General features: G+C 45.9%; 9 protein-coding genes and 2 long non-coding RNA genes across 16 annotated transcripts in view; 5 read left to right on the forward strand and 6 right to left on the reverse strand.

Annotated features, from left to right (window-relative positions):
- The first annotated feature begins 60 nt into the window (after nt 1-60).
- On the forward strand, nt 61-1,944 carry LOC135431505 (uncharacterized). Its single transcript, XM_064686680.1, has one exon. The coding sequence runs from the start codon at nt 235-237 to the stop codon at nt 1,900-1,902; it is 1,668 nt and encodes a 555-aa protein (XP_064542750.1). The 5' UTR covers nt 61-234; the 3' UTR covers nt 1,903-1,944.
- A 442-nt stretch (nt 1,945-2,386) lies between these two features.
- Nucleotides 2,387-10,164, forward strand: tapas. Of its 4 annotated transcripts, XM_064686671.1 has the most exons (9): nt 2,387-2,542; nt 3,285-3,508; nt 5,048-6,499; nt 6,571-8,253; nt 8,322-8,440; nt 8,960-9,230; nt 9,289-9,440; nt 9,515-9,663; nt 9,723-10,164. In XM_064686671.1, the coding sequence occupies exons 2-9, from the start codon at nt 3,290-3,292 to the stop codon at nt 9,938-9,940; spliced, it is 4,263 nt and encodes a 1,420-aa protein (XP_064542741.1). In that variant the 5' UTR covers nt 2,387-2,542; nt 3,285-3,289; the 3' UTR covers nt 9,941-10,164. The 4 variants fall into 4 exon arrangements, with proteins under 4 accessions (XP_064542741.1, XP_064542743.1, XP_064542744.1 ...); XM_064686672.1 differs by lacking the exons at nt 2,387-2,542; nt 3,285-3,508 and adding an exon at nt 3,686-3,829; XM_064686673.1 differs by lacking the exons at nt 2,387-2,542; nt 8,960-9,230; nt 9,289-9,440; nt 9,515-9,663; nt 9,723-10,164 and adding an exon at nt 8,611-8,848.
- On the reverse strand, nt 9,984-11,014 carry MED8 (mediator complex subunit 8). Its single transcript, XM_064686683.1, has one exon. The coding sequence runs from the start codon at nt 10,921-10,923 to the stop codon at nt 10,153-10,155; it is 771 nt and encodes a 256-aa protein (XP_064542753.1). The 5' UTR covers nt 10,924-11,014; the 3' UTR covers nt 9,984-10,152.
- A 184-nt stretch (nt 11,015-11,198) lies between these two features.
- On the reverse strand, nt 11,199-12,405 carry LOC135431507 (uncharacterized). The gene is made up of 2 exons (XM_064686682.1): nt 12,002-12,405; nt 11,199-11,943 (listed from the first exon to the last, which is right to left on the reverse strand). The coding sequence occupies exons 1-2, from the start codon at nt 12,403-12,405 to the stop codon at nt 11,253-11,255; spliced, it is 1,095 nt and encodes a 364-aa protein (XP_064542752.1). The 3' UTR covers nt 11,199-11,252.
- On the forward strand, nt 11,794-12,636 carry LOC135431509 (uncharacterized). Its single transcript, XR_010436794.1, has 2 exons — nt 11,794-11,934; nt 11,983-12,636. It is a non-coding gene; the product is annotated as an uncharacterized LOC135431509 (long non-coding RNA).
- A 334-nt stretch (nt 12,637-12,970) lies between these two features.
- Nucleotides 12,971-16,497, reverse strand: Pex6 (peroxin 6). Of its 2 annotated transcripts, XM_064686676.1 has the most exons (5): nt 16,311-16,493; nt 16,104-16,234; nt 15,451-15,978; nt 14,616-15,383; nt 12,971-14,550 (listed from the first exon to the last, which is right to left on the reverse strand). In XM_064686676.1, exons 2-5 carry the CDS (start codon nt 16,125-16,127, stop codon nt 13,147-13,149), a joined length of 2,724 nt encoding a protein of 907 aa, XP_064542746.1. In that variant the 5' UTR covers nt 16,128-16,234; nt 16,311-16,493; the 3' UTR covers nt 12,971-13,146. The 2 variants fall into 2 exon arrangements, with proteins under 2 accessions (XP_064542746.1, XP_064542745.1); XM_064686675.1 differs by lacking the exon at nt 16,104-16,234 and having other exon boundaries at nt 16,311-16,497.
- Nucleotides 16,498-16,603: 106 nt separating this feature from the next.
- Taf5 (TATA-box binding protein associated factor 5) lies at nt 16,604-18,944 on the forward strand. Its single transcript, XM_064686677.1, has one exon. The coding sequence runs from the start codon at nt 16,662-16,664 to the stop codon at nt 18,786-18,788; it is 2,127 nt and encodes a 708-aa protein (XP_064542747.1). The 5' UTR covers nt 16,604-16,661; the 3' UTR covers nt 18,789-18,944.
- Nucleotides 18,945-19,503: 559 nt separating this feature from the next.
- On the reverse strand, nt 19,504-21,021 carry nclb (no child left behind). The gene has a single exon (XM_064686681.1). It carries the CDS (start codon nt 20,946-20,948, stop codon nt 19,578-19,580), a length of 1,371 nt encoding a protein of 456 aa, XP_064542751.1. The 5' UTR covers nt 20,949-21,021; the 3' UTR covers nt 19,504-19,577.
- Nucleotides 21,022-21,177: 156 nt separating this feature from the next.
- LOC135431793 (uncharacterized) lies at nt 21,178-21,705 on the reverse strand. The gene has a single exon (XM_064687121.1). It carries the CDS (start codon nt 21,587-21,589, stop codon nt 21,248-21,250), a length of 342 nt encoding a protein of 113 aa, XP_064543191.1. The 5' UTR covers nt 21,590-21,705; the 3' UTR covers nt 21,178-21,247.
- A 228-nt stretch (nt 21,706-21,933) lies between these two features.
- Nucleotides 21,934-22,550, reverse strand: LOC135431274 (uncharacterized). The gene is made up of 3 exons (XR_010436776.1): nt 22,425-22,550; nt 22,064-22,335; nt 21,934-21,992 (listed from the first exon to the last, which is right to left on the reverse strand). It is a non-coding gene; the product is annotated as an uncharacterized LOC135431274 (long non-coding RNA).
- LOC135431272 (platelet binding protein GspB) overlaps nt 22,177-23,099 on the forward strand; it is a 35,736-nt gene continuing 34,813 nt past the window's right edge. For both annotated transcript variants that reach the window (XM_064686286.1, XM_064686287.1), the window contains exon 1: nt 22,177-22,265. The gene's annotated coding sequence lies outside the window, so the exon portion shown is untranslated. The remainder of the gene's footprint in view (nt 22,266-23,099) is intronic.

Below are 23,099 nucleotides of genomic sequence, written 5' to 3' on the forward strand. Positions count from 1 at the left end.
GTAATTATCTTATTTTTAAAAAAATATATCAAAATGAAGCTACCCCGTTTATATAGATATTTGTACACGTGTGCTTTTTAACTTCTTTCAATAATCTTGGAAATTTATATGAATCCTTCAATGTGATACCCTCTCAATTTGCACAGCGATCCCATAAGCATCCTCTCAGCTGAGCTTATAGTAGGAGTCACTTTTGGACATGCGACTCAACAATATGTTGTGCTTTTGAAAACAATGTCAAAGCTGATACACAACATAGTGGGAATTATACTAATGGTAATTGTGGTAATCCTGGCTCACCCACTGCCCTGCAGTGCAAATAGTGCTCACTACTATGGCAAATCCCATGGGCCTCGTCGGTACGACAGCGCCAAGAAAGAACACGCTCTTCTAAGAACGCAGTCAAACAGTTCGCACTTCGTGCACGACATGGAAGCCAATGATCCCACCAAACTTTTTGAGAAGCTGGACAAATTTGAACTGAAGAAGAATCGAGTAAATGATGCTGCAAGGCGATTGCAGTACGCCAAACAGAAAGAGAAACTCATCTATTGGCTGAACCATAACAATGGCAGCGGGCGGGAGCAGAAGGAGGAGTTGCGCTTGGCTGTGATTCGGGAGAATGCTCGTCAGTTGGAGCAACAGCAGCGCCGCATTGAACGCATTCAGAATGAGGCCGCTGATCGAGAGTTCGAGCGCATGATGAAGATGAACCTCCACCAGGATAGAACGGAGAAAGCTTTGCCGGAGCAGCGACCTCTCAAAGGTGCTGCCAAGAAAGACGAGGCCAAGAAGAGCGTGCTCTCCAAGTCTCTTATGTTGTGCAAGAAGCCGAAGGTGAAAAGCAAATGCCAAAAGCCAACATTTACGACCACCACGGAGCGGCCCTATACAGAATCGAGCACGACTTGCCCTGCCTCAGCCATTAAGAGTATGGGTAAAGGTCACCAGAAATCGCAGCTAAAGTGTGCAGAAGCCGATCGTCTACTGCAAATCACAAAGAGCATGAAAATACGTGCGCTTCTTATCATCAAGCATCTTAATCTTTTGGAAATGGAGATACTCAGCAGAAACAATCCGGCCGGGGATAAGGCACAGCCAAAAACAACGGCCAGGCCCACGACTGAGAGCACGACGAAGACAACGCCAACGGCTACGATGGAGACGGCCTACGGCACAACAAATCCAAGCACGGATCCGCCGCCGCCGCCCGTCAAGTCTGACCGTGAATCAATGGGTGCAGGAAAGAAGCAGGAGCGACTCGATAGGCCCACAGCCATGCCAACAACGGGATCGCCATTCAAACACAGTTCCGGCTTCTATTTTGGGTTCCGACCACCTGGAGAGGAGAACACAGAGGCAAATATGGCTGCAGCGTTAAGAGAAGAGCGCAAGCTGGAACAGAAGGTCCGTGAGGAGCTTCAAATGCAGCGCGAAAGTATGCGATCGGAACGGCAAGAGCACATCCGGCATAGGCCACAAGATAAACGGAAGCGAGCGCGTTACGAGGCAGCTCCACCGGCAGCAGCACGACTGGAACTTATTATAACAACTCCCTCATCCATGCAAATGTGTTATCCACGTGACGATGGAAATGGAGGCCAGAAGATTCATCGACCAAAGCAGCCAGCAGCTGCTGTAAAGAGTTCCGCCGATAACTTAAATCCGGGTAGCAGCCGAAATCAGATGTTGCTTCGTAATGGCTTAGCGAGCTACCCAATAATTAATTGGAAAAAAGCGGAGAGAAGCAAGAGAATGAGGCACAAACATATGTTAACCAGCCCAAGACATCAGACAGTCTTGGAAAATTGCCTAAAGCCTCAAATACAGCGACATCAGAGATATTATAACCGACCCAGACATCGAAAGGTTTTTAATAGTCCCAATCTTGCATTAAGCTGATGTATTTTATAATTAATATATTTTCTTATACATATTTCAAAATTCAAGTTTCATTTAAATTTGCGCTGAATTTATCGATTATTCTTACTTCTTAAAGGGTCACCCTGAATTGTATCGTATAGCAATTCGATGTTTCCGACACAAAAGTGCGATACTTTGGATGCGTCGATAATTAAGGCAGTCATTCCCATTGAGAACATGGAACAATAACAATTCAATACTATTTTTCAATAAGGAATTATGAAACATTTGTAAGACCAGTAAAGAATGTCCCATCGATTTCTGCAATAGACTCTTGTTTCGATTGACCTAGTTGAGCAAAGTAAACATACGGTTATGAATAAGAATTCAATGAACTAAAATGTTAATAGATTTTTAAATAGTCACTCACGAGAAACGATTCGCTGTATTATCGATTGTAACTGAAATTTGATCGATACTATCGATAAGCACGGTTCTCTGACAGCTACCAGAATGTACCGCACGCTTTTAAAGACAATTTTATTATAGTCCAGGTTATTCGTGTTCTTGCGTATTCGTAAGAAATATTGTGCAAGCTTCGTTTTATGCAAAAAGTGCATACTATTTAAAATTGTTAAATCGCACCGTTCAATTCTATAATTAATATTAAAGTAAGTTGGTAAGTATCTAAATTTTTAGTTTTGTATGTTTATACATGTGGACAGTAAAAAGAAGTACATATGTCCCAATAACAGCAGTATGTGTTAGAAAATACGATGGCGGGCAAATAAACGAAGTTGAAACATAATATGTTTACGTTTGCAGACATATGCATGTACATATACATACATATTTACACTCTGTGAAATAAACAAAGCTCGAGTTATTGCTCCTTATGGTTCTCCAATTTCAGACATTGACAGCCACAAATTGCCTGAAAGGCTTTTCTAAAGAATCAAACCACGGCCGACAAAAAAAATATTTGTTTTTAATGTTTTTGTTATTTCAAGTGAAAGAAACGATAAATAACAGAAAAGAAAAAACTAGCATGAAAATTGCAAGCTAAATTAATTAATGAAGATCGAAGCAATACATTCTCCATTTCCAGTCGCCTACTTTGGATAGGCTAAAATGATCTCGACGTTGCGCCGTCGCGTCGCATTGATTTGTTTTTGCTTTTGCTTTTGATTTTCTTTTTGGCGCTCGCTCTCAACTGTTGCCTCCATTATCTGCGCCGCGTTCATTGTGCCCAAATTCTTTATTGCAAATTTTAACTTTTGCTCGCATAGTTGTTGTGGGTGGGGTTGGCATTTCACAGTGCTTTATCGTATTTGATCGCCTGATTGGCATGTACATATGTATATGTATGTGTATGTGTTTGTGCTTGTGTTGACGGTATTTTTGCTTTACTCTCTTTGCAGTGGCTATGTCTTTGGAGCAAGAGGAAGAAATACTCAAGGATGTCACCATTGTGGTGCGCTCGTTAATAAACTCACTCAAGCCGCCGGTCAGCTTGCGTACCATTGAGCGTGACTACATGAAAGAAGAACATGCGCCCATACCTTTTCGCAGCCTAGGCTATCGCAGTACCCTGGATTTATTGGAGGACACAAATGCATTCAGTTTTCAGAAAATCGGAGATGAAGTGAGTGACTTAGTTGCCGACCTCCCCCACAACGGGCGCAACACTTGCATTCTTGTGCTCTTTCACTCTCTCTTGCGCGCTCTCTCTCTCTCTCTCTCTCTGAAATGAACAGCTTTTGGGTGCTTCGGTTGAGCTTTTGGCAGCGCCTGTCCGTAATAGCGCTCACTTTGGCCTCAGTAAGTTTCGTTGCGTCAACGCGAGCGGTGCTGTCTGCGAGCGTGTGTGCTGTCTCTGTGTGTGTGTGTTGTGTGCTGTGTGCTGTACGGGGCCTGGCTTGCCACAAAGAGGCAACGTGTCAACGTAGCGTCGCTCATTAAAAGTGTAAACAATGCTACTTGTTTATTATTTCGGTCTTTCTATAAGCTTTTTATGCTAGATGTGTGTGTGGGCTGCTGCTGTGCTGAATAAGCGCTTTTTATAAATGCAGCACACACAAAACAAGCAACAAAAAAACACCAGCGACGATACATACTTTATGTGCAAAGCAAAAAAAAAATGACAGCCAATTTAAACTTTTTGGCTGTCCGTCTTCTGCTCTCTTTCTCTCGCACTCTCCCCGTTTGTGCGTGTGTGTTTCGCTTTGCTTGGTGAAAGTAATCAAATGTTGTTGTTGGTGGAAGCGGGAAGGCGCGTCACATTGCACTTTAATATTTCTGTTGTTGTTGTTGTCGCTCGCTCTTGTTATAGTTTATTTTTAAATGCAGGCATTTGTGCATTGTTTAAATGTCAATCTTGACTCGTTCATTCACTGATGTAAATTGATTTTGTTTGTTACTGCGCTTATCAGAATCCCGCCCGTCGTCTCTGCTCCAGTTCACATTCTTCTTCTTCCGTGCAGCTCTCCCACGCCCAGCTGGCCTGATTTGCACTCAACCGACTGCTGGCCAGTGGGTGGATGGGCGTCTGTGCACAGGGGCTGCTATGAAAAAATCCAATGCATGGGCAAATCAATAATGCATCTCGCACATAAGATTCAAATGAATGTGAAGAGCCTCAGTTGCAGCAAATATCTAAAATGTGTATTGAAATTGCATAGCTGGCTAAAATAGTTCTCTCACATAATATAGTAAACAATTTAAATAAATATTATAAATATAATAATATAAATAGTATTTGGCTGCAAGTTTCCATTTGCTGCCTGTTATGTAAATAAATTAAAATATTATAATAATGCCAGCTTTCGAACACTCATAATTGCACCTGCTTCCATTTATGTTCGGCAGTATGAAAATAATGCGAATCGAGTGACTAATTGTTTATTTAACGACAGCTTTCAGCTTTCACATTTCATTTGTAGTATGTCCCTTATCACGTCCAGAGCTTCTCTTAACAATATATTTTCCAGGCATGCTCAAAAGTCTGCATCACAGTAAAAACAATGTGAATCACTTTAAAGTGGGGCTGGAAATTAAATTGCGAGAGCATTGGGGTCTCAACTTGTGCTAACGTCATCAAGTTGTAAATGTTGGGCAATTAAAAAAAATGAAATTTCATTTACATTAAAGTGGAACTTAAGTAACGCCTTGTTTATGCTTACAGATCTTTGTCAGCGCCAAGCCTAACCCCAAATCAGCGCACATTGCTTCTATGGTGCGCTGCCAAAAGGCAAGCAAGAACAAGTCCAATAACACACGACCGCCAGCATCCACATTGCGTGTAACCATACAAACAGCACCCAATCACGCCAGAACTGTTGCAAGCAACTGCTACTACAACAGCAATAACTCACAGCTGCAACAGAAGCAAAGGGTGCAGCAACAATTGGCCCAGCAACAGGCACAGCAAAGAGCTCAGTTACAGGCCCAACAACAGGCCCAGCAGAGGGCTCAACAACAGGCTCAACAGCACGCCCAACAGAGGGCTCAGCAACAGGCCCAACAACAGGCCCAGCAAAGAGCTCAACAGCAGGCTCAGCAACAGGCTCAACAACAGGCTCATCAGCAGGCCCAGCAGAGGGCCCAGCAGCGAGCTCAGCAACAGGCTCAAAAGGCACAGCAAGAGACGCAGCAACAGGAACTGCTGCGCCTCCGAGCGGAGCTTGGGCAGGAGCTAGAACGTCTGCGTCTGCAACAGGACGAGCAGCTAAGCCACGAGCGCGAAATACAGCGGCGTCAGGCGGAGTTGCGGGAGGAGCAACGGCAGCAAAAAGTGCTGCTGCAGGAGCAGCAGGAGAAAATCGAAAAACAGATCAAACAGCTGCAGGAACAGCACGAACGCGGCCTTCAAGCACAAGCGCTTACTATTGAAAAATTGCTAGAGGATCGCTTGGAGCTGCAGCGTCAGTTGAATACGCAGGAGCTGCAACATCGGCAGCAGCGCGAACAGGAAGCTGCTGCAGCGAAAGCCGAACAAGTAAAGCAAAAACGCCAACAAGCCGAAGCAACAACGCTTGCACGGAAAAAACTCGCTGAACTGCACAAAGAACAAGAAGAAGAAGAAGCAGCAAGCAAGGCTCACAACCCGACTCCGCCAAGATCTCCACCGCCAAGCTCCTTAAGACCGTCAAGCTCTTCAACACCGCAAAGGATTCGTCCGCTTCGTAGCGCACTGCCACCACCAAGCGCACCTCCGCCAGCTGATATGAATGGTAACGCAACTGGTGGCGGTGGCGGGGGCAATGCCGGTGCAGCCGCCCGCAAACCGCACTTGCGTCCCATTTTGGGCAATAGTGCGTCTCAGCGACCGGCTACAATGAGACAACCAGCAGCAACAGAGACAACGCCAGCTGGCGCTGTCAACAAACGGCTGCCGCTGGCACGCGTACAGTATCCAGGATCGCGTTGCACTGGCACTGGACTCTCTGTCAACTATAGACTGAAACAGCAGCAGACGGCAGCAGCAGCAGCAGCTGCTGCAGGAGCAGCGTCTCCAACCGCCGGACAGCTGATAACACCCCCCGACTCGCCAGAGAATGCAGCCAGCAACAAGAGCCCAGCCCCATCTACAGGTCAGCATCAGGTGGACTTCAATGTGCAGCAGCCGCTGCTGCCGGTGAGTGACTTATGAGATCGATCTAATCCATCTCTGACAACTGTTTGTTTACCGTCTCTCATCCAATACAGATTCAGCCTTTGCGTCTGGATGTTAACTTTAAATTCGATCCGGCCTACGATGCGATCTCTTCACTGAAGCAATACTGTGTCGCACTGGGCTATGCGCCGCCTGAGTACGAGTTTTACAATGCAAACAAAACGAATAGGCTCCACTGCAAGGTGCGGATTGGCGAGAGCATCTACACCACCTACCCGGAGGAGCATTTCGACGAGGGGACGGCCAGGCAGCGCGCCTCTGAGGTGGCCATTGAGCGTCTGCAGGTGCTGGAATCACGCAAGCAGTTGTCAATTCTAAGCGATAACGAATTTCTAGAGGGTCTCTACCAGGAGCTGATCAAGCATCCGCATGGTATTGTTAGCCACAAGCTGCCCGAGTGGTATGAGGCGACGGTGAAGCGGCAGGTGCCCAATAACTGGTGGACCCTGATCAACGTTTCGTCCAAAATGCGCATCGAGAGCAGCGTTAATACACACATTGTGTTTGCCAACACAGCCGCAGGCAGTCCGATCCTGCAGCTGAACGTGGGTCCAACAGCGATGCCGGAGCTGCAGCTGCCTTGGACGGATGGCCAGCAGGACTGGAGCATGTATATCACACACTGCGACAACACCACCCATGTGTGGGCGCGTCTGATCGAGCAGAGCGCACAGTTCGAGAAGCTCACCGAGCAGCTGAATGCGCACATGTCCCGAGTACAGAACCGCCAGCCAGTGCAGCAGCAGCCCGTCGAGCACCAAATCTATACAGTCGAGGTCAGCGAGAATTGGAATCGTGTGCGCGTCATGTCATTAGATGCGGAGCAGCGCCAGTGCAGCTGTCATTTTGTGGACTTTGGCGACGAGGTGCTCTTCAAATATGATGCGCTATACAAGTGTCCCTCACAATTCCTGACGCTGCCCGCTCAAGCCGTGTGCCTCAGCATGTATGCACTCGACAAGTTCGAGGAGCATCCGCATGCACAGCCTGTGCTTGCCAAGGAGCTGGCCGGGCACAGCGTTGTGACCCGCATCATCACCAGCGAGGCGCAGTTTCACCAAGCGGGTGGACTCGCTCAGGGCGTGCTAGTGCCGCAGGAGGTGTCGGCTGAGGAAAATGGTTATGCCCATGCGGGCACGCGATGTGCGTGCATTGTTGGCACCTTCTATGACACCTCCACGGCCGAGGATATACACCTCAACGATTTGGTGGCCAATCAGATAATACGCAACACGCCTGCACCGATGCTGAAGCTTGACCAGAAACCCAACCAAGTTCTCGTCTCGCACGTTAACGATGTTGGCGATCTGATGGTGCAGCTGCCCAATGAAGATCTCAAGTTTGTTCAGCGCAGCATTGCCAAAGTTATGAGCGACAGCAACGAGCAGCACCGCGTACGCTTCTCGGATCTGCTGCACGACCAGCTCGTCTGCGTATGCGACGAGCCTACGGACGGGGCTAAGCAATGGTATCGTGGCATGCTCACCGCCAAGCCCAAGAGTCCCGAAGAGGAGGTCTTCGATGTGTATTATGTGGACGACGGCAGATTGCGCAAGACGCACATCTCAAATATCTATCGCCTAGAGGCCAACAATCTGGCGCTTGCTTCCTATCCGGCTCAAGCGCTGCGGGTGCGCCTGCACGATGTGCCACCCATTGATAACCAGATGGTGGGACTGCTCCGCAGACTGCTGTCGCCCCAAACGCCAGTTTTGGTAAGGGAAAAAGCCCCGCTGACTTGTTAATAAAAAATTATAACCCAATTTTTCTGGTTCATCTGCAGCTGAAGGTAATGGAGGGCGCCAATGATAAACTGCCAATGGTCACCATTCACGCGCGCGGCACGGACAGCTTGTACGTGTGCTTGAACAGTGCGATTCGCGTCGAGCATGAGGTGCAGAGGTAAGTTGAGATTTGTTCGCTTCACCCATACGAATCACTCATACGACACGACACCTGCACACACGGCACACACTCGTACACACTCGTACACACACACACACAAACACGCACAAAATGTACAAACTTTTGCTGTTTTGCTCTTCTGTGGTTTAATGATAGTTTCTAATTAGTGCTTTCAATAAACTGGACCTGACATGAAACTATCGCTACAAAATTATCTCAACATTAACGACTCCTTCAACTCACAGCATCCCGTAAGCTAACCTTCGTTCGATCGCTCACCAAGTGCTTAGTTCTAAGAATCTCATTATCCATCATTGTACATAATTATATATAGTATATAAAAAGGGAGACAGAAATACATGCATTGAATATGTGTATTAACAATTGTACTGCCAAAAGTCCAAATTGAGTTTTTCATATGATACTATGTGTGTTACCCCATTAAATCCATTCCTACTCCACCCCATTCCCACTTCCTACTGCTACTCCCTTTGCCACTTTGCCCCATGTCTATAGTACGACGCGGCCGGAACCGTTCGATGACGGCGGCTTGCACTTTAGTCCAAGCGGTCAGCTGATCCGTCGCAGCAGCTTCAGCTCCACAGTGTCCAGCCAGAGCAGCTGCAGCGATCAGCCGACAGCAGTTGGCATCGCCTCGCCTCCAACCACGCCCGCCAAGGCGAAGGCCGCTCTTCTGCCCATGCTCAAAGAATACGAGGCCATACCAGCTCTAGGTGCCTATTTTGAGGTGCGCGTAGCGCTCTCTGTAAATCCTGGTCGTTTTGCGGTAGGTGAAGAATTTGAATTCTCCCGCGTCCATAGCTAATCGCTGTCTTCATTCACAGGTGCAGCCATACAAGTGCTACAATCAGCTGCAGCGCATGATGAAGGAACTGCAGACACATTGCAAAGGCCCCTCTGCACAGAGTGTAGAATTGGCGCAGCTGACCATTGGTCAGGCCTACGCCGCGGCAGACGGCGATGGCGTCTATCATCGGTGAGGCTGCTCGAAGATTACAGAATAGCCATAGCAAGAATACAGTTTTTCCTCTTCTCTTATACTCTTCGCAGCGTAAATATTCGTAATATTTTCGATGAAATGATACATGTGCGGTATGTGGACGCAGGCGACGATGGCGTTGTGCGCTGTAATCAACTATTGCAGCTAACGCCCGAGTTCCGCGAGCTACCTATGATGGCTCTGCCGGCACAGCTCCATGGTGGGTAACACAAACACAATATTTTGAATACGAACTCTAACAATTAATAATTTGTTCAGGTATTCAATTGGAGGGCATCGATTGGACACAGGAGAATTGTGTGCGGTTCCGAAAGCTGACGTTGGGCCAGAAATTCATTGGGATTGTGAGGCGCGTTGACAAGCTAAAAGATAATCGACGCGCGCTCAGCTTGGAGTTGATTGATACCTCAACGCCGCAGGATATTAAAGTGCACGAGACTCTAATAAGCGAGAAACATGCGCTAGCTGCTCCATAAACTAAACGATCATCCTTGATGGAATTACTAAATTTACGACTCATTTGTTTTGTTTACGTTTATTTGTTTAAATTATGTGGCCGACAGTTATTACAAACATATACACATATTTATGAGCCGACATTCCGCGTCTAACCTAAGATATACATATATATTACTATGTTTTACTCTGTTGTATTCAAGCAAAGCGCAACAATAAATTATGATTTTTGCTACCGAGAGAACGGATGCACTTGGTTCGCCGACTTGATGTTGGTCTTCACCGCCGACGGAGCCTTGCCCAGCTGCTGTTGAACATTGCCCGGACTCATTGATGGCCCGCCCATGGGCGGCGTGGGTCCGCGAATGGATGGTGGCACCATCATGCCAGGTCCCGGTCCTGGTCCATAGTTTGCTTTGTATTGCAGTCCTTTGCCCATACCAACTGTCGCCACCAGCAGCTGTGTGTCCGCCATGCTGCTTGTCTGTTGTATGCCTGTACGTGAACTCGATTCGATTTCCCACTCTTCACGCGCTTTGCTCACCATGTCCAATACGTGGGAGACGACTTTGTTGTACTGTGTAACCTGCTTCATGGCTGCATCGTTGGTTAGGTTTGCCGCCTTCTGTTCGTTCTGCTGCATCTTCTGCTCCGTAATGGGATCGGGTCGTGTGCGCAGATAGTCGGGCACTATGTCATGCGAAAAGACCGGCACACGACCTTCCGTGATGTTAACCAGCGTTTCGTCGCGATCCATGGAAACGAGCAGTGGTAGCACGGTGCGATTTCGTAACGGTGGACACTGCTCCTTGGCCAAAATCTTAGTCAGGCCCGTTAGATGGCTTGAAATTATAGCAAAGTTATCCAGGAACGTTGGCCAATTGATCTCCATGTATTCCATTTCCAGTTTCTGTATCATAGAGAGTACCGCCAGCTTCAGATCGTTTAGACGCTGCACGACCGCATCTAGCGTCATTTCAAAATGTTTTTCTTCGCGCTGCATGTTTTGTTTATGGCAATATTTTGAAATCAAGTTTATCCTTGCGACCAACAGCAAATATTTACGATGCGTTTCACAGCTGTCTTGCGGCTTACCGATAGTGTATCGATAAGTCAGTATTTAAATACTGCTTTGTGATATTTGCAATTGTTAACGATACTAGTGATATCGATTATTTTGAACATTGTGCTATCGCTTCGCGCCAATCAGCAGAACTTGGGATTCTTATTGCGCAGCACAACGACAGCTTATTATCATTAATTTAAAGTGTAACAATATAGAATCGTAGATGATAAGTTTATTTCAAATGTATTTTGTTGATAGGTATTATATTATAGTTTTGAATAGAAGGACTCGTGCACCACCATAACCGACTGAATGTCAGCCAATGATTGACAGCCGGTCAATTTCATAGTGATTTCAAAATCTTTTCGTAATACACTCAGCAATTGCTCGACGCCGCGTTGTCCATTATAGGCCAGGCCATAGACTGCCGGACGGCCAATAAAAACGGTTTTGGCGCCCAATGCCAATGCCTTGAAAATGTCATTTCCTTGCATAATGCCGCCGTCTAACATGACAAGCAGATCGTTGCCGACAGCTTTCACCACCTCGGGCAGGGCCTCAATTGAGGCTGGCACCGTGTCGATTTGGCGGGCGCCATGATTGGAGACAATTACTCCAGCGCAGCCAAATTCACGCGCCAAAACAGCATCTTCTGCGGTTAGCACGCCCTTGGCAATGATGGGCAGGTGGGTCAGCTGCTTCAGCCAATTGATGTCATTCCAGGTGATGCTGGCATCGAATTGGCTGGCCACGTACTCGTTAATGCCAGAGCCACCCATTGTGACCACACCGTTCGCCTGCTCGCCCTGAAAGTTGGCCAGGCTCAAGTGCGGCGGCAGACTGAATTTGTTGCGCACATCGGAACGCCGGTGCCCAAAAACAGGAGCATCAACAGTCAGAACCAGGGCCTTGAAGTTTGCCTTTTCGGCGCGCCGAACTAGCTTCTCGGTAAGTGAGCTGCAAATAAAAGTGTCCATTATTTAATCCCTCACAAAGGTGAGCAGTTGAATCCCACCGTTCTTTGTAGATATAGAGCTGAAACCATTTGCAGGTATCCGGCGCCCCAGCCGACAAGTCCTCCAGTGATGTGGTGGAAAGTGTGCTCAAAATGAATATGGAACCAGCTTTGCCCGCGGCCCGCGCATTACCGATTTCACCATCTGGATGGGCCATCTTCTGCATTGCGGTTGGGGCAATGCCCAGCGGCCATTTAAGCTGGTGTCCAAGGATCTTACAGCCCAGATCTAGCTGTGAAACATCGCGAAGAAAACGTGGACGCAGACGCAACCTTTTAAAAGCCTCGCGATTTAGTCCAAGCGTAAACTGTTCTCCTGCACCGCTTTTGTAATAATCCAAGGCATTCTTCTCCAGTTGACTGCTAGCCCTTTTCTCAAAGTCCTCCACACAAACCAGCTCCATGTCGCTGAGTAAGTTATGTAACAAATTATAATATGGACCAGATATTGTTGCCGGCAGTGTTCGCTGCTCTCGCTCGACTGAATCTCAGTTCTTATAATCTTAGCTGCTCGTATCAGCGGCATTTCTAAATGTTAGTAGCTGATAACTTATACTAGACAAACACTTCAGGTCGAGCAGAGCAGATCTGTGTAGTTCACAGAGATGGAAAAAAATAAACAAACTAAAAACAAAGATCGGTTATCTTCGACACGCGGGGGACTAAATACTCTTGCGGACATGTGGCTTAGGCATGCTTTTATGCGAACGACGCCATATGTTATAGTATATCCTATCCCACAGATATATATATTATATCAGAAAGCAGTCCGATGTTGATAAGATGATTGCACGGTAAAACTTATAAAAGCCAAGTTACTCATTTTATGAGAAAATTCGAATACCCTCTGCAAGGGTGTTATAAATAAATAAATGGACAAGACAGTCAGACAGTCAGACAGTCCTATCTTGCACTGATAAGCCCTATATTTATATGTAAATTATTTGGCATTTCGGAAGTGTTTGTGCTGAAGATCTTTGTCAAGGTTGAAAAGTACGAACTAAAGCGCAAATTAAATTATTTGCTTTTGCTATAATTTAGCTTTGTCTGGTTCATTCTTTTCAACAAACCTTATAATTGCATTAAGCTATTTACAAATAACAACAAACTCAACATAAAACTCAAAAGAATAAATTAATTAACAATCAAACACTATACGTTTCCTTTAGGTTCCTGAAATATTCCAAATCAGTTTGGCTGATTGAAGGCACAAATTTGTTGAAGGATGTCGCAAAGTCCTCCGACTCAACGATAATGTGTTCGGCACTTAACTCCTTGGCCGACAGTCCGCAGCTCAAATGCTTGCTTATGGTTCGCCTTACCGCTGACAGCCAAGCATTGGAGCATATCGAGTACAAGTCCGCACCGCTCATTTCGCTCTTCAGACGCTCGGCGATCTCGGCCAAGTCGACGTCGCCGGCCAGTTTAAAGCGCTGTGTTTGTGCACGCAATACTGCCGCCTTGTCATCGGCAGTAGAGCAGGGGCCGACATAGAAGAGTTTGTCAAATCGGCCGGGTCGCAGCAGAGCGGGATCAATTAGATCCGGACGATTTGTGGCAGCCAGTATGAAAATGGGCTTTGTGGCGTCTCCGTTGCACATGCCGTCCATCTCGGCCAGTAGCTGTGATACCACGCGATCCATGACGCCGCCCGAGTCACCAGCCACACCACGATTCGGTGCCAACGAGTCCAGTTCGTCCAAAAACAGAACACATGGCGCTGCTGAGCGGGCGCGAGTAAAAACTTCACGCACATTTTGCTCGCTCTGGCCCACGTACATGTTTAGCAGCTCGGGGCCCTGAACGGAAAGAAAGCTTAGATTGCATTCGGTAGCCACCGCCTTGGCGACCAGAGTTTTGCCAGTGCCTGGTGGTCCGTAAAGCAGTATGCCGGAACGCCGCAAATTTTTTCCCATTAGATGTACGTGCTTCAGCGGCAGTCCTATGCTGCTTTGAATTTCATCCTTCAGCTTATATAGACCTCCAATATCGGACCAGTATACCTTCGGCACCTTGGGGGCACCCAGGCTGTCGGCGAACGAGCTCTGCATTTCGTTTAGATTTTTAGTAAAGTGCTCTAGACTTAGATGGCTTTCTCCATGGGATTGACGACGCTTAAGTCGCACAGCATTGTCGTAGAGCAGCTGAAGATCACCCAACATAAATCCCTGCGACTTAGCCGCAACCTCATGCAAAGCACTCTTCGTCACGTCCCATTGTGGAGAGAGCCTGTTCATATAGCGGGATTGCATGTGGAGTGGAAAAAGTGGCAACTTGGCTAGCGCCTTTTGGTTGTAAATTGCATCGTTAAAAGATTCACGCACGTGCATCCATTTCAGCAGCTCGAATCGCTCTGCTTGATTGGGTGCTTCAATGCTAATTATCTCCAAGAAAATGCCCTGTATCATCGGCTTTAAATGTTTGTCGCTGGTCAACGCTACAACCACAACTGGATGCTTGCGGTCGCGGGTAAATAACTCCTGGATCTGTACATGAAAGGCAGACAGCAAGCGAAGGTCCTCGTTTCCTTCGTTATCAATACCGAATATCTGAGAGGAGAGTTAACAAATATTATATATTATTCATAATAAGGCGTATACCAATTGCAGTTTACCTCAAAGTTGTGGAAACAGATCAGCAGCGGTTCGCTGATCTGGCTCTTCGCAAATACCGCCTTGAGTTTCATCTCCGTGTGTGATGGAACTTGGGATACAATTTCCGCACAGTCCGCACCATATAAGTGCATGCCCAGCTCCTGAGCTACGGCATTGATGAGCTTTGTTTTTCCTGAGCCGCGCTCGCCCTGCAGCAAGAAGACGGGAAATATGTGCTTCGATGAAAGACAGGCAGACTGTTTTGGCAAAAATGCATCCAACGAAGAGCGTAGCATTTGATAGGGCTTCCTCAAACCACTTGGATAGTTGTCTGCAATGGCACAGCTGTCCAGAGTTTGTCGGGGTAGAAAGCTGTGCGCATGTGGCACCTGCACCAGGTTGCTGAAGTTCTTTGCCACGACTGCCTGCAGCTCAAACTCGCTGCCTTTCGCCTCCAGGTGCACGCAACGAAAGTAGACCTCGCGCAGAAAAGCGAAAATCAGATAGTAATGGGCATAGGCTGCAGTGCCCACCAGCTGGGCGTTCACTTCAATGCGGTAGATGTGGCCACGGTGCAGCATGCGTGGCGTATTGAAATAGTTGCTCAGAATAAGCTCCGACACCTCTGGCGGCAGCTCGTGCGGATTGTTGAGCAGATAGACGTGCGCTTTTGTGGCGATAGTCGGTATCGTCTGTTCGTCGCTGAAGCACTCCAGCTGAACCCAGCAATTGTTGCGCTTCTGGTTGCTGGTGCCGCATCGATCCATTAGGTTGCCATAAAAGTTCTCCTGAAGATGTGTGAAAACAGAATGAGATGGCAATTTGAATATACATATATCTATATTTGAAGCGTACCTGCACATAGAGACAGTTGCTCTGGCACTGTGAGTTCTCTACCGGCAATATCTGGGCCACTATAGTATATGGCGTATCCTGTAAGATTTGTTTAACGACCGCCTCCGATGTGTCCCAGGAGTGATCAGAGCTAGCGCCAGCGGCTTTAGTGGCCTTTCCCCCTCCACGTACAATTAAATTGACAAAATTCACATCATCCGATTCAGCGTAGGTGTTGTAAACATCCGTGCTGGCCAGAATCACATGCTCGGATTTGATCAGCTCGTTCTTGGTCAGCAACTCATACAGTCGATTGGGCAGGGGCGTCAGCAGAAACTTGCCCCTGTAGTATTTGGCGTAACGCCAATATACCGCATATATCAAATAGCCAGGGTAAAAGAACCACGGCCACTTTGGCACAAGTAATTGCACCGTGGAATTATACGCCTCGACCAGCTCCAACATACGTCCTGTGAAACTGTATCTTGGCTCGCCATCGCCGGCTGCATCATTATCAATGGATTTCGATGCTTTGGGGGCAAGTTTTTTCTGTGAAGGTCAACAGTTGCAATAGTTATTTATATAAAGCAACATTTAAAGATATATATACATATATATATATATATTTACAGAGAAGCACACATGCAACAGATATTCAGCTTTATCAAACCTACCACAACAAAATCAACATCACTCATCGTTTGGCGACATAAAATACAAAGGTTACTTTGGGGCAGGCAAAGTCTGAATGCTTGGGATTGGATCACAGGTACAACATATAGGCACAAAGTTATTCTGAAAATAGCTGTTAATGCTAAATAATGTTAATATATGCCGCAACTCTTACAAATTAAAATAAAAAATATGTTATGGTTACGTACTTTCTTTACAATAACTCTTTTCTTCATTATTTTTTCCTGTTGACGTTCTAAAATATTTGTAACTGCTTAAAGCTGCACGCTGGAGTCTTACAAGAAAGTTGACTCAATAGCAAGTTCTATTAAACATTAAATTCTAATATTATGTATGAGATATAAATATTTCTCAATGTAGGTATGGTTGAAATTCACTAGTGTTGTGTAATGCAAAATTTCAGACCTGTGATTTGAAAATATGATAAAAAATACCAAACTCGATTATCACAAAAGCGGCCCTGTAACCTTTGACAAGGTATATCGATATCGATATTACCAAAACAAACACAAACTATAAGAAAATAATTTCGTTTAATAATGAGTTTAGAATTAACCAACATAAATGGCGGCAATGGCAACGAGAATCCGTCACAATCGCAGGACAAACGGGAGCTACTATGCTTGCTCAAGCTGCTTAGAAAATATCAACTAAAAGGAACGGAGGAGCTGCTTTGCCAAGAGGCAAATGTGAACAGTGCAGATCTCGCTAATATCTGTGATGGCGACGTCAAGGCAGTGCTCAGCGCTGCATTGGCCCTGGCTGATGACGACCGCAATCGCCAGTCTGTCCAGGCACGAGCATCAACGTCCGTCGAAGCGAAGGCTGTGACCGAAGCGAACGCAGCCGAAGCGTTGGCAAAGTTTATAGGCGACGATGCCTTTGATGCCCAACATTATGAGCAGGCGTACGAGGAGTTGCGCACGTTTGTGGAGGAATCGTTGGACATTTATAAGCACGAGCTGTCTATGGTCCTTTATCCGATACTGGTGCAAATCTATTTCAAGATACTTGCCAGCGGGCAGATTGAGAAGGCGCGGGCGTTCATTGAGAAATACAAATCGGATCTCGATGGTTACTATATCGAGGGTCTGTTCAACTTGTTGTTGATATCGAAGCCGGAGGAGCTGCTGGATAACGATCTTGTGTCTGCAATGGAGACGGATAAGTTCGTGATACGAATGTCGCGGGATGCGCATTCGCTGTTCAAGCGTCACATACAGGACCGCAGACAGGAGGTGGTCGCGGACATTGTATCCAAGTATCTACATTTTGATACCTACGAGGGCATGGCGCGCAACAAGTTGCAGTGCGTGGCAACGGCTGGGTCGCACATTGGCGATGCGAAGCGACAGGATAACAAAATCCGTGTCTACTATGGTCTGCTCAAGGAAGTTGACTTTCAGACGCTTACTACGCCAGCGCCGGCACCCGAAGAAGAGGACGATGATCCGGATGCGCCAGATCGACCCAAAAAGAAGAAACCGAAAAAAGATCCGTTGCTATCCAAGAAATCGAAATCGGACCCAAATGCACCCGCCATAGATCGCATACCCTTGCCGGAGCTCAAGGATGCCGACAAATTGCTCAAGCTCAAGGCGCTGCGTGAGGCCAGCAAACGTTTGCCGCTCAACAAGGATCAGCTGCCCTCTGCCGTATTCTACACAATACTCAACTCTATGCAGGGGGTCACATGTGCCGAAATATCTGATGATTCCACAATGCTGGCCTGCGGCTTTGGTGACTCCACTGTGCGCATCTGGTCGTTGACGCCTGTGAAATTGCGCGCACTAAAAGAGGCCGATGCACTACGTGAACTCGACAAGGAGTCGGCCGACATAAATGCGCGAATGCTTGACGAGCGCAGCGGCGAGATGACGCGCTCCTTCCTGGGGCACACGGGTCCGGTCTATCGCTGTGCATTTGCGCCCGAAATGAATTTGCTGCTCTCCTGCTCTGAGGACAGCACAATCCGGCTGTGGTCCCTGCTCACCTGGTCATGCGTGGTCACCTATCGTGGCCACGTCTATCCCGTCTGGGATGTGCGCTTTGCGCCGCACGGTTACTATTTTGTGTCATGCTCCTATGACAAAACTGCTCGCCTGTGGGCCACCGACTCAAATCAGGCGCTCCGCGTCTTTGTCGGTCACCTTTCGGACGTGGACTGCGTGCAATTTCATCCCAATTCCAATTACGTAGCCACTGGGTCCAGCGATCGCACTGTCCGCCTATGGGACGCCCTTACAGGCCAGTCCGTGCGCCTCATGACCGGCCATAAGGGCACGGTTAGCTCTCTGGCGTTCTCGACGTGCGGCCGTTATTTGGCTTCCGGCGCCGTCGACCACAACATTATCATCTGGGACCTGTCGACCGGCTCGTTGGTCACCACGCTGTTGCGGCACACCAGCACCGTAACCACGATTACATTCAGCCGCGATGGCACAGTGCTGGCGGCTGCCGGACTCGACAACAATCTGACACTGTGGGACTTTCACAAGCTCACCGATGACTATCTGAGCAACCAGATTACGGTGTCGCATCATCAGGACGAAAATGACGAGGACGTTTACCTGTTGCGCACTTTTCCCAGCAAGAACTCGCCGTTTGTGACCCTCCACTTCACGCGCCGCAATCTATTAATGTGCGTCGGCCTGTTTAAGAGCTAGACGCTGTATTTCCAATAATATTGGATCTTCAAATGCATATATTTTAAGCAAAGCAGTCAACCTTTCAAAACTCCAAGAAATGATTGCTGTATAACTTTGATTTTGTAACCAATTCGTTTGATTTTAAGATACCATAGTTTAAAGTATTTTCAACAATATCATTAAGTTTCTTTTGTCAAGCTATCAATTATCCATTTACTGTTCCCCAAAATTCCATTACGTATAATTCTTAAACTAAATATTTTTGAGGACCATAACGTATAATAAAAAATATGTTGGATTTTGATATTTGAATTGATGTTCCCTTAAATTAATACTATGATTCGTCAACTGATTCGTTAAAGAAAACAAAATTCTTATTTTACAATTTTAGAAATTATTGTTCCACTTGTGAGAAATTTTAACCTTACCATACTATTCCATTGATTGATGACCTATTAGAAATTTTTAAATGAGATGTAGAACAATGATAAAAAATAAAAAGATAAAGCATGTGCTCATTCTTTTGTTAAGTAGAGAAAAAATAGAGCTCCAAGTTGTTAACGCTGTCTTTGATCCTCGTTTAAAATACGTCCCAAATGAATCAGCTTAAAGATCTTTGAAAACGAGTTTGAATCCGATCGGACTCATGCGACTGTCACCACACAATATAATACGAACTGAAACACTTCGTCCAATAAGAAAATCCTAGTTGGTCTTTAATTCAAAGGGGAGATATTTTTGTGTACATTCTTTTTGAATGTACATAACTATTTATTTTCGTTCGGGTTATCATACAGAATCGACATTTTATTCGGCATCGGGAATACCGAAGGTGCGTCGCACAGCCTCAAAATTCTTGATGTTGAAAACCGAACAACGCGGTGGTTTCTCGCCGCCAAAGGCGAGCGTGTAAGGATCTTCTGGGCACTGTCGCATGCACTGCAGACGACCCATGTTGAAATCATGCTCGTAGACATGCTTCGGCTCGATGCTACTGAAGTTCCATATCTTGAGGGTGCCTTCCGTGGACGTAGAAGTGAGCAGGTTTGGCATCAGCTTGTTGAAGCACACGCCAGATATTTCCTCGTTGTGGGCTTTGACAGACCAGAGCAGGTTGTCGGGCCGGCGCTTATCGGCATAGTGCAGGTTGCCGTCGTTGGTGCCAATTATAAAGTAATTGGTCTCTGTGGGATGCCAAAGGACTTTCTCCACCTCGCCGGTAATCTGCCACTTGACAAATGCCGCGTTAACGTTCTCTGCGTCGCGGCAGTCAAACAAACGTACATAACCATCCGCAGAGCCTGCGAGAATGCTCTGCGCCTCCTCCGGATGGAATTCTATGGATTGCACTTTCTCTTCGAAGGCGGTGATGGTTGTATGCGGCTGGCCCTCATCCATGTCCCAAAGGATGAGCGTTCTGTCCACTGAGCCACTCGCTAGTATGTGCTCAAATTGGGGATTCCACGATAAATCCAGTACAGCATCTTTGTGTCCGTACTGTTCCTTCTGTTTCTTGCGATTACCCTTTGAGCCAAGCTTAAATGTCGGCTCAATGGAATCCTGTATATCCAGATCCCAGATGGTGATAATCGGGTCCATGCAACCGATGGCGCACATATTTCCGGGTTTGTCGCTGCCCGCATCGTGGTTCATCCACTCGATGCACAGCGGAAAGCTTGGCAGCAAAAAGTCGTGGTGTGTGTAAAGAGCCTGCTCCTCCTGATTGAACACCCAGACCTCCATGCTAGCGGCATCGTCCTGCACGTGCCCGACGAGAACCAGGTTGTCAGATGGCTTAATCACCTCGTCCTCGGCCTCAGAGTCTTCATCCTCGTCGGGCACCTGCTCATTGGCGTCAACAACGTTGGCAATGTTTGTTACAGTCGAGTTTTCTTCATTTTCATAATTCTCGAAATTGAATTCGTCATCTTGTGGATTCGCATTGCTAGCGCTGGGAGCGGGATGCTCGCGGTCGACGTCCATGTTTTCTTCGTCCTCATCTTCGTCATCGTCGTCCTCATGCAACTGGTCCCGAGTCTCGCCAATAATGCGCGCAAGCTCTGCGTGTGTTAGTACAATTTTTTCAGGGCGCTCCTTTGTGACGCCGCGTGGAACAAAGCACAGGGCTGGCACGAAATCTATGCTTGGCTCTGCTGGACCATCCTCCACTTCCGTCATTGTTAAAATAGTTAATATTTACAAAACTAAATGAGAAGCTGTTACAAATCACCAAAAGAGAACAAGCACGTGCACGAGTTAACTGCAAATAATGTCCAAAAACACAAGGATGGTCACCCTAGCAGAGAAAGTGTGGCCATATGATGTTAATTGGTAAAACAAATCGTTAGTTATCGATTTTCGAAAAGCTTACGAACCCGCTATTCTTAAAAGTTGAATGCATGACAAAACTGCTTAATAATTTTTATTTTTTAATTCCCATTTTGTTTATTATTGTCTATCGTACAAAATCATACGAGCTATGTTCCGCGATAAGTGCTGTAACCATAGGGGCTTAGTAAAAGCGGAACATGATAGTTTTGTTCCTCACTGCAATCCACTATAAGCTCGACGGCTGGATAAAAGGTTTTTATATTTTGCGCAGCAAAATATGCTCCCACATGAAAGGTTAACTTATAGATTCCCTTGGAAAAGTCCGATAGATCCAGCAATTGACAGCGGCCATCTGAATTGGTTTCCGATGGTCGAAGGGCCTTCCATTCTTGGGATTCCTCCAGGCGATAGGTAGTCACCTTGATGTTAGCTGCTGCCTTTCCAGTAGAGGTGTTTAGCACATGCGTTGTAAGCTTACGGGTGTTCATTGCGGCGGAGAGCGTCTGACTAATGACTTCTGATCATTTTCTCAACATTTCGCTTTAAGCAAATGTGAGTTGTTTACATTTCAGAGATTTACTTGATAAGAGATCATATAAGATACTGTTTTTTGCTACGATAAAAATGAGCGCGTATTATAAAATGTGTACTCGAATCAGTTTTGATACACACTATTATATTTTAATATATAATATTTACTTTTTTACTTTTACTTGAACTTGGACTTCTTATCGTCTTGCAAAATATTGGTTCGTACAGATAAACATAGGAACGATTAGAACAATTCATTATTATAAGTTAGCATTAATTATTGCATTTTAAAAAAAAATACCTTTTTAGCTTCTTGAACATAAAAAAATATTATCCCGCGGTTCCGGATAAAAACATCATCTAACATGAAAAAAACAAACATAATTGTAAAGCTAACATAAATTGCTTATCGATAGGCAGTTAACACTAACATTTATGCTAAATAACAGGCCACAACAGCGCTTTGCTCTGTTAACTAGCTTACTGCTGCATCGCTGACAGTTTGTTCTTTTTGTTATTGTAAAATTTGTTTTTGAAGCGGTCGGTTCGGCTGTTTTGCGTCGGAGCATCCGTATCGCGACTTTGAAAAATGTATTTCAAAGTATAAGCAAGGCCGATATTGAAGCTTTAAATGTAAATTGCAACAATCTAGTTGATAATATTGTCAACTTTAATTATAAAATATATCTAGCGCCAATCCGTTCTGTAAATTGATTGCGTTGTTCGTCATTTGTGAGTGCCGGTTAAAATCATGCAATAATCGTGAAACTTATAGAATAATATTATTATTACCTGAGTTATATATATATGAAAATGATACGTCAACCGGCGAAAAGCCAATTGTCTATTTGTTTAATATCTTGTTGTGATTTGATGTGCACACGTTTCCAGTGCACCCAGAAGCAACAGTTGTTTGTCTTGAAACCGAGTGAAAAATGAATAAATAAGCCAATGCAAATGATTTCCGCGCTGCGTTATGTCAATGAAAATATTACCAGAGAATAGAATCCGATCTTTTATTATTGGAAAGTACAAACTTCTTTGTATGGACATATGTAAACGCGATTGCTTGTACATACGTACACTTGTGGACACTGTGCATGTGTGTGTGTGTGTGTGTGTGTGTGTGTGTGCACATACACTCTTACAAGCAATACACAAGCGCGAGCCTGAACCGCCCGAGCAGAAGCATCGAAGTTACCAACTTCAATCCCAACAAATCTTAAACCAGTTTTAAGATACATATTCTTGTTGTGTGTCTGCGTGTTCATGTTTTTTTTTTTCGCAGTATACTCTCGCAGAGGGCATTGTAATTTTGTCACAAAATGTGTAACGCGTAAAAGGCGACAACTCCGATCCTAGCATGGTTCGTCTGTCTGTTAAATAACTGCGAAATAAACAAACTTCTTGTTTTATTTCACAATATATTCAAAACAACGTTAGAGCAAAATTGTTGTAAAATCGGAC

Source organism: Drosophila montana, unplaced genomic scaffold (assembly GCF_035044405.1).
Source record: "Drosophila montana isolate Dmon_TW-CO22-7 unplaced genomic scaffold, ASM3504440v1 contig_3200_1, whole genome shotgun sequence".
Classification (NCBI taxonomy): Eukaryota; Metazoa; Arthropoda; class Insecta; order Diptera; family Drosophilidae; genus Drosophila; species Drosophila montana.